Below are 9,077 nucleotides of genomic sequence, written 5' to 3' on the forward strand. Positions count from 1 at the left end.
CCCCCCCCCCCCCCCCCCCCCCACATGTCATCAAGCCACATTACCTTCCTTATGACACATCATACATCATCATGATTCCTCACTCATGCATTAGTCAGAAGAACAGATCACTAATCATGTGCGTTCATCCTCTCATATGAAGCCATTATACAGCAGTTGATTATAGGACGAAGAAGCAGCCACGCAATCAGCTCAAGAAAAAAAGTCTGTGGAAAATGCTGAAGACAGCTCACAGATTGATGCATCAACTCCAGACATCGAGAAGGCAGTTTGTGTGTGTGTGTGTGTGTGTGTGTGTCTGTGGCAGCGGGCTGTACAGTATGGATAATGTGGTGTTGTATTACAGGCAGACGGGCTGACTCGTGCATACTGGCCTAATGACATAGTGACCACATTTATCCTGCCTCTGAAGCATAATCGGCACTCTTGGATTCCAACAGTAACAACGGGGCCCGTCAGTGGCCACGGGCGCAAAGCTAACACACACATAAATCACACAAGCAAAGGCAAGATGTGCGCGTGTTTTCCTGTGTGCAGCCAACTCACATGCCAACAGAAAACATAGAAGCACAGAAACAAATATACAACTACGGACAGAGACAGATGCAAACACAGACACATTCGCACATAAACCGCTGCTCCCAGTAGTACTTTATTTTCAGAGACAAAACAGATTGTTCTCATAAAACAGCGCCAAAGGGAATAGCAGATTTACACAGACAGGTCAGATAAATGCTTGACTGTTTTGCTAATGCTCTTGTGAAATTGCAGCATCTTTGTCTTTTTTCTCTGCAGACCTTTTTTTTCCAGTCAGTTCGGCTTTGGATGCCGTTAGCCCCCATCACTCCACCTGCGTGTTAATAACGTCGACCTACTGTACTCTACCTCTGTCCTGCTCTCTGAAGGCGAGGGACAGACTGAGATAGAGAGAAACACAGCGGAGGGCGAGGAGGGAGAGGAAAAGACAAATAGCAAAGAGAAATAGAAAGAGAGGTTATAGATAAAGAGACACACAGCACAGGGGAAAAAAGAAAAAAAGTGGGGGTTTACAGGGAAGGGGAGCTTCCTGTAGCTATAGCAACCGCTGGTACGCTGGTCCAATCACCACGCCAATGCCTGGTTGCTAGGCAGAGATTCCGGCGGAGAGAGTCGGGAGCGCGGGAGTGCGGCAGGCAGCGGCGCTTTTCTCGTACGACTCTCCAGGATCCGGGATAGATGACGTGGGATCATTCCTACACTTGTCTCTCTCAAGCGTTACCGTCCTGAGGGGGTTTTAAAACACACCGCCTATTGTCTTCAAGTGTCTCAGTGAAGGTGGGATTTCTGAAAGATAAAGAGGATCATTAAGCGACAAAACCCTGCTGTGTTGGACAAACACCCACATACACACACTAAACCAGTACATAGGTACACAGAGCTGGAGCTGTAGAGCATTTGTATTGCTTATCACAAGCCCCCATCCCTGTGCTTGTGTGTGTGTGTGTGAGAGATGTCATTCACGCCTATTTTCCCCTCCACTGAGTGTCTTAGCCCTCAGAGGGTTAAAAGCTGAAGGCCTCGGCAGCGGGGCTGGTCTGCTGGTATGAAGGGAGTCCACTGGGCAACCATCTGTCTCCATCAACTATACCGCAGCCAATTGCTAGGAAAACCCTGTCACTCATGCACGATTTCTTTCTGCTTTAGCCTTAAGCTGGCTCTCCCTCTCTCTCCTCTCGCCCTCCTCTACGACCACATCTCCGTCTGTTTTCTGTTCCCGGTTTTCTTTTTTATAGCCACGCTAGCGGCATGGCTCTAGGGATAGCAACGTCAGTCTGCCAGTCTGCCACTTTGGTCCAGCTTGAGATATCTCAGCAACTATTGGATGGATTGCCATTACATTTTGTAGAGACACTCATGGTCCCTAGAGGATGACTCCCGCTGACTTTGGCGATAGCCTCACTTTTCCTCTAGCGCCATCATGAGCTTGACATTTTCGGTTATGAGTTAAATATCCTAAAAGTGAGGTGGGCTGCCATGAAATCTGGTCCAGACACTCAAGGTCCCCAGAGGATCCTTTCTTTTAGCGCCACAAGCAGCTATACGTTTTCACTTATTCAGTCAAATATAAACTTCATGGATTGACACATTATTTTTGTATAGACTTTCATTGTTCCCAGATGATGAATCCTAATGACTTTAGTGGTCCCAGACCTTTTTTCTAGTACCATCAGCAAGTTGACATTTGTCACGGAGTAAAATGTCTTAACAACTATTGGATGGCTTGTCATGAAATTTTGTACAGACATTCATGTGCCCCAGAGGATAAATTATAATAACTTTGGTCATCTGCTAGCATGCTAATATAAAATAGTGACATGGTAAACATACCTTCTAAACTTCAGGATGTTAACATCATCGTTGTGGGCATTGCGCTGAAAGCCCCACGCCAGAGCGCAGCCTCACAAAGCTGCTAGTGTGTTTGTAGACTTTTGTTTCCCTCCTCTTCCTGTCTGTCCGATCTCCTCCTCTCACACCCTGTGACTTGGCACGACTTGAGAAAACGCGTTATTTACTCTTGAAGTGTTTCCTCCTGTCAGAAGGGCTCAGATCCAGGGGACGGAGGGAGGGCAGTGGAGCCCGGGGCCCACGTTGTTTAGCACAGATGTGGGGGTGAATAGGTGAGTACCTCCCCTGCTGAAACGTGTCACTGCCCCACTGCATACATGCCTCTCTGCTTCACTGTGGCTGGCACAATTATTTTGAAGAAAAAAAAAACTTTTTTTTGCACAATTGTTAACAAAAACAATTAGATTGTGCAGCGGGTCTACTTTGAAGTACTGTGTAAAGCATGTCCATTTACTTAATAGCACATTATGAAGACCTAACAGTAGCATAATGAGCTCAGGGAAGAGTCGCAGTGAGATCATTTGGGGGGAGTGGGGAACAAAGGGAGACTCTGTGAAAGAAAGGGAAGGTTGCATGTAGGTGCAGTTCTGTAGCGAGGAAATAGGGTGCAAATTGAGATAAAGTGGAGACCTTGTGCTCAGAGCCACAAAGCTTTGGAAGCAGTCTTTAAACAGAAAGACAGAGAAAGAGGAGGGGAGGAGGCAGGGCTGTCAGCACTATTTTGGGGTTCTGGCCCAGGCCGACTTTGAGAAGGGAATTTTAATTGCGTCTGTTGGCTAGAGATAAATACCCAATCACGCGGACCCCCTGTGGGTGCCTAATCAGCGCGGTTCTAATGACCACAGCTGCAGACACCGGCCTACATGCTAACCTCTAATCACTAGACTTATGATCTAGATGCTACCTTCCTGCCTTGCCAAAAAAGAGAAATATGGAGAGAAGCAGCGTCTTTTAGTTTTCCTCATTAGAGCGCCATTCGGGGAAAGATCATAAAATGGGCAACTAGATGAAATTAAGTCTTTGATGTCGTCTTGCAAAGCTGATTATATTTGGCTTAGGAAGCTATTTGATGAGAGACCTGACTATTTCAAATAATAATACAATGTTTCTCATATAAACAAATAGTTTTATTAACTTGGGAATTCTACTTGATGATGATTTTCCACTCAAACTGTGCGCGCTTTCCCACGAGCAGTACCAGTATAAATTACCCGACGGCCATTCATAGGACGGTGAGACAGACCAGGGTGGTTCTGCGTCGGTTGTGTCGGCCTGTTGTTTTTATGGGTTGGTGTCCACACCATGTGGAGAGCTGGTTGTGCGGCTGTAACCAAAAGCCTTTCTTCTCGGAGCCAAGCTAAGCCACGTCTCTGCGGCAGCAGAGACAACCAAGCTGGCAACTACAACAAGTTTGAAACTTCTGCTTAATGGTTACGGATAAAATGAGAGAGCTTGAAAAGTAAAGGGACTGCCTGCAAGTGGGCCGTCAACATGGAGGCTCTAATCGGGAGGTTTGAAGAATTGTCCAAGTCTATAAGTCTATAAGTCTATGAATATCTTGTTGTACTTAAAGATGGTCTTATTATTTACGTATGGTGCCTTTAATCATTTAGCTTTTGTCAATTTTAGGGGAAAACTTGTTTATAATGTGTCAATTAAATATTTTTCGCCACCACGGGAGGCTTCAAACTGATTTAAGGGTTATCATCCCTGAAAACGTTTGGCATTCACAGCCACCAGTTCAACCCCATCAAAACCAAATGTGCCACCACCAGCACCGCATCATTCAGACTCAGGGACCTAGCTGTCTCTAGGGCAACTGTGGAAGGTTTACGTCTCCTATGGCAACTGAGGAAGGGGGACGTCCTTTGTAAGGCATCCAGCCAATCGTCCAGTCAGAAGACACCAATATGATTAGCCAGAACAGGTGAACCGTCCAATCCAGTCGGAGCAGATCCCGTCTGCCGGCTCAGGCGTCCATCTGCTAATGAAGTGCATTAGGCTAATTGAGCCAATTCCAGTCGTTTGAAAATCAATCCGGGTGCAGATTGAAAAGCAAATCATTCCGACAGAGTGCCAGAGGGAGAAAAAAATAAAAAAGAGAAAATGGTGGCACTCAATATAACTACAATTTCGTTTTAGAAGATTAACATTTCTTTTATGAAATGAATGCAGTGGACCATTTCGAGATACAATGATATGTCTTCCATGACGAAGAGTTTAGTAGATGTGGAAATATTTTCTCCCCCCCATTCCCCCTTTTCCACGAAGGCATCAGATAGCCTGTGATTTGGGTTTCTGGTCAGAGCCTTAGCAAGTCTGGTTTAAAATGCAGCAGGGACACTTTTTGAAGGCCTGTGCCATTGTTCAGTGGTTCTGGAAATGTGGTTTGCACATGCAAAACACACACACACATACACATTTTTAGAAACTGGCTATTCTAAATCTTAGCTCATGCAGCTGACAGCTCATGCATCCCCTTCATTCTTGGCTTCCCTCCCTTCCTCTGCACTTCTGCAGCAGCCTTGCCTTCATGCCAATGACCTGTCGCAATGATGAAGATCCATCATCATATCTCACCAATACACACTGTCCCATTTCATCATCCTATCACGGCATACGCACAGTGCCATCTCATCGGGGATGGATTTACGTGTTTCCATCCTCCTGTGGGAGCCGAGATTGTTTTAAGTGAGGGCCCATTGATCTTTTATTACACCATTAAGTCAATACGCTCCACTCATAAACAGCTTGAGATTAAATGAGCCCCTTTGAAGGGTTTATGTGCACGTGTGTGTGTGTCCGTCTGTGTCTGTGTGTCTGTGAATTCTCAGCCTGCCAGCACACACTGACAACTGGTGGCTATATGGAGCCCAGTTTAGCCCGTTGCAGCAACTCTAGTCTCTCTGGCATGGCTAGGATTAAGCCATTTATTAGCCGCATGTTGTTGGTATTCAAGGCGCTTCATTCCGCCACAAGCAGGGTGATGCTTTGTTGAGTTTACAACAACGGTAACTGCTGTATTTACTGCGGCACAGTCCACCTTCATTCACTGGCATTGTGGTGCAAGCAGTTTTTCAGCATCGTCTGCTGGTCCTAATATTGTGACATCATGATTTGCAGTTTTTCCACATGGATTCATTTTCCATTTTTTCATGCTGTGATAATGGTCAGTGGTTTGGCTTTTGTGTAGAAACAGTATATGACTTCATGGGTAATGAATGGGATTTCTTAAAAAATAAATAAAAAATAGCCCAGTACAGTCAGATAGAGTACACATTTCAGGAAATAATTTGATTAAAGCATTTGAGATATTTTTTGAAACACATACAGTTTTGGTCAAATACAAAAAAAAACTCTCTATAGTTTTGGTGTTACAGTAAATGTGCTCCACTGCTGCCGGGTATACGAGGGTTTCCTGCAGTCGAGAGTGTGTTCAGGTTTCTTCGTCTCTCTCTGCTGTCTGGTTCTAATGTCTTGAGCGTCTTAGCTGGTGTTTTAAAGCCTCTGATCTTGTTTCCAAGTCATGACCCGACTCCCATGAGCTGCAGACTTATCAGGAGGACCTGAGGGTTTCTTCACTTAGAATTTGTTCTTTGTGTCTGAGAAAGTCCGCTCATCTAGAAATCATTCAGGTGAGGTGTTTAGTACAGAGTATTGCATTTGACCTCCTTCTGGTGGGAATAAAGCTATTTTTTTTTTTGCCATCCTGTCACAGATCTTCTGTTTTTTGGGGCTTCTTGCCTTTAATGTATAGGACAGAGTGATAGACAGGAAAGGGGGAGAGAGGAGGGGCGGGACTCAGCCTTGGTGCATGGGGCGCCCAGATAGCTCACCAGCTATAGCGGGCTGTAGCAGATCTTGACGCAGCAAGAGGTACGTATTAAAGTTAAAGTTTTTGGATATATACGCTCACAGCAGTTAGATGAGATGACGCCGCTCTCATGTCACACCTGGTTGATTACCAGCTGACCCATAAGTTGTGTTACATTGTAACTGTAGTTGGATAATTATAGAGCAGGGGAATAATCACAGGTTCAAGACAATAATGCACAAATAGAGTGTGAGGTTCAACAGTGGCGGAGGTTTATGTTCTCTTAATGCAAGTTTCAGGTAATTTTCACTAATACAATTTTTGAAAATGGTGATTTTATAATATATATATAGTTTTATGTACATCACACATGGGGAAATCTGGATTTGTTTAACACAGCGTATGACCTTGATCATGTCTGTCAGGTCATAGTATTTTTTCCAGCTGGAGGTTACAATAACTGGCAACTCTTCCTGTTGGTGAACCGCACAGACTGGGAGAAACCAGAGACAAGCAACCACAGCCACTGATCCGTGAAATCGCCTCTTAGCTATATACTATTACACCCGCTGGAATTTACTCTCAGTTACATGGCAGCTTACATTGTCCGCTTAGGATGCACAATATAGAGACACACGTACACAAACTGAGCACTCACCTTGTGCACACACAGCAAATGGTTTTGATGCCTTCCCCATTGGAATTTAATGAGCCTGCAGTGGAGGTTCTGGTGATGCTCGGAACTTGCGGCCTGTTGTTTTGTCTCCGTCTTCACATTGTTTAGCACAAAATGACTTTTCCCCTGATTATATCATTATATTCCCATCAGAGCAAATTGGCTCACCACTGTCTGGAGCGGAATAACTTCCCGAGCAGTCATGTGTGAAGACAAACATACACACACACGCACACACACCACAAACGAGCACAGATGCTCACACAAATAGGTAGAAAGGAGGGCGCTCAGAGTAAAGAAATTCTCAATGTGTCAAGTCTAATGCAAGAAACATGGAAACACATAGACAAATAGCACTTGTAAATCTTTTGTTTGAAGGTTTGATGTCATTTGATGTTAAGAGCACACAACATCCACACGTTATGCTATTTATGTAGTTTATGTAGTTATGTATTGAGTGTGTTGATGATTTTTCCCCTTCCTGTCTCCTGTTCTCTCCACAGTGTGTAACTGTGATCTGGCACGATCCGGCTTCTTCCAGAAGAAGGGCGAGTACATCTGCACGGCGGACTATCAGCGTCTGTACGGTACACGCTGCGACCGCTGCGACAGCTTCATCACGGGAGAGGTGGTCTCCGCTCTGGGACGCACGTACCACCCCAAGTGCTTTGTCTGCAGTGTCTGCAGGTGCATGCACATACACCCACGCGCTGTATATACACGGCTACAGTAGTACTTAGTGCAGCAACATTATTGCTTTGGAGTCGTGTTTCTGGCAAATGTAAGCCCAATATTCACTCTACTTTTAGCTTCGTTTTGGTCTCCACCAACAAAAGTATTTGTCTCTTTAGTAGCTGAATGTTCCACTATGTTTAGCAGCTATCTGTTAACTTAGTCTGTCTGCAGTTTGGTGCCTGGCAGTTAGCATAATCAGAAGTTTATGCTTAAAACATAGTGAGAGAGTGATCCAAACAGTAAAATTACAGACCGTACATCCAAAATAATGAGCTGGAAAATGCTTTAAAAAAAAACAAACTCCACTGAGCTGAGAGGAAGTGCAGTTGAGTGATAATTCTGTTTGTTTTGTTACGACAGGCAACATATTATACACAGTCATTTCATCCATCATTATTATATAATTATTCATTAGTGTAGCTTTAGGATGCAGGATTATAAAAACAAACATCTGGTTATTCCATCCATTAACAGACACAGTGATATTTTTCAAAAGAATGATTACATCACAATATGTATTGATATAACAATGTACACATTTACCCATGTTACTTAAGCATAACACTCTACATTGTATTGTATACTGTACACATTACTTACTCACATCTCTGATTCATTTGTGAAAGCAGCCGATAGAGGACAAAGAACAGCAGATCAATTATGGAGCTACTGAATAGGAAAATAGTCTTTTCTGCCTTATGACCATGCAATCCTTCCACAGCTAATGCTACACAAGTTGCATCTTTCGCAGTAAGAAATGACAAGGTGACTCATTTCTTTATAGGGGCTTTGATAATGCCACTCAGCTCATGATTCTTATCTCGGCTCCTGAATGTCAATAAATGTCTGATTGGAAAGCTCAAGCAGTCTGGCGTTTTGCTTAGTCGAGACATGATTCCAAAAAGAGAGCTGACCCGGTGTTTCATGCTGTTAGCTGAAGTGAAAGTAGGCCATCTCTCATCTGACCTCCATCAGTGGTTGTGTTAAGCTCCTCCAGAACAAAGTAACTTTCCTTTTTTTCACCATTTCACTCTCCTTGTCCCCCTCGCCTTCCTCTTGCTCTTTCATGCCCCATTCTTAAAAAAAGTCTCTTCTCATGGTTTGTTGTGGTCTATTTTGCTCTGTTACAAGGCTTACATAAGAGTGATCTTCCTTTACCTCCCTCCAAGGGAGTAGTGTTTGCCAGTTCTTTGTGTATCTGCTTGACATTGGCTGATAAACAAGCGGTCATAAAAAAAACTGAGCTGACACCAACTGGCCGGAGACAGTCAGTGGAGCAGTCCTGGCAGTGACGGGTGTGTGTGTGTGTGTGTGTGTGTGTGTGTGTGTGTGCGTGTGTGTGGCAGTGTGTGAGGAGTAAACTGGAAGAGACAGCGAGAAGCCAAAGGGCGAATCTCTTCTTTCCTGATCCGTCTGCCCTCTGTCACATTGCTCACAATTCTTTCTTGTACCTTCTCTCCCCCCCCC

At 44.4% G+C, this 9,077-nt stretch overlaps 1 protein-coding gene across 10 annotated transcripts in view; it reads left to right on the top strand.

Moving 5' to 3' along the window:
- The window catches only part of ablim3 (actin binding LIM protein family, member 3), a 38,984-nt gene that overhangs the window by 10,844 nt on the left and 19,063 nt on the right, over positions 1-9,077 (top strand). For all 10 annotated transcript variants that reach the window (XM_031857630.1, XM_031857631.1, XM_031857632.1 and 7 more), the window contains exon 3: positions 7,379-7,562. In XM_031857630.1, the coding sequence (XP_031713490.1) occupies positions 7,379-7,562 (184 nt within the window). The remainder of the gene's footprint in view (positions 1-7,378; positions 7,563-9,077) is intronic.

Source organism: Anarrhichthys ocellatus, unplaced genomic scaffold, assembly GCF_004355925.1.
Source record: "Anarrhichthys ocellatus isolate YVR2014 unplaced genomic scaffold, GSC_Weel_1.0 scaffold19, whole genome shotgun sequence".
Classification (NCBI taxonomy): domain Eukaryota; kingdom Metazoa; phylum Chordata; class Actinopteri; order Perciformes; family Anarhichadidae; genus Anarrhichthys; species Anarrhichthys ocellatus.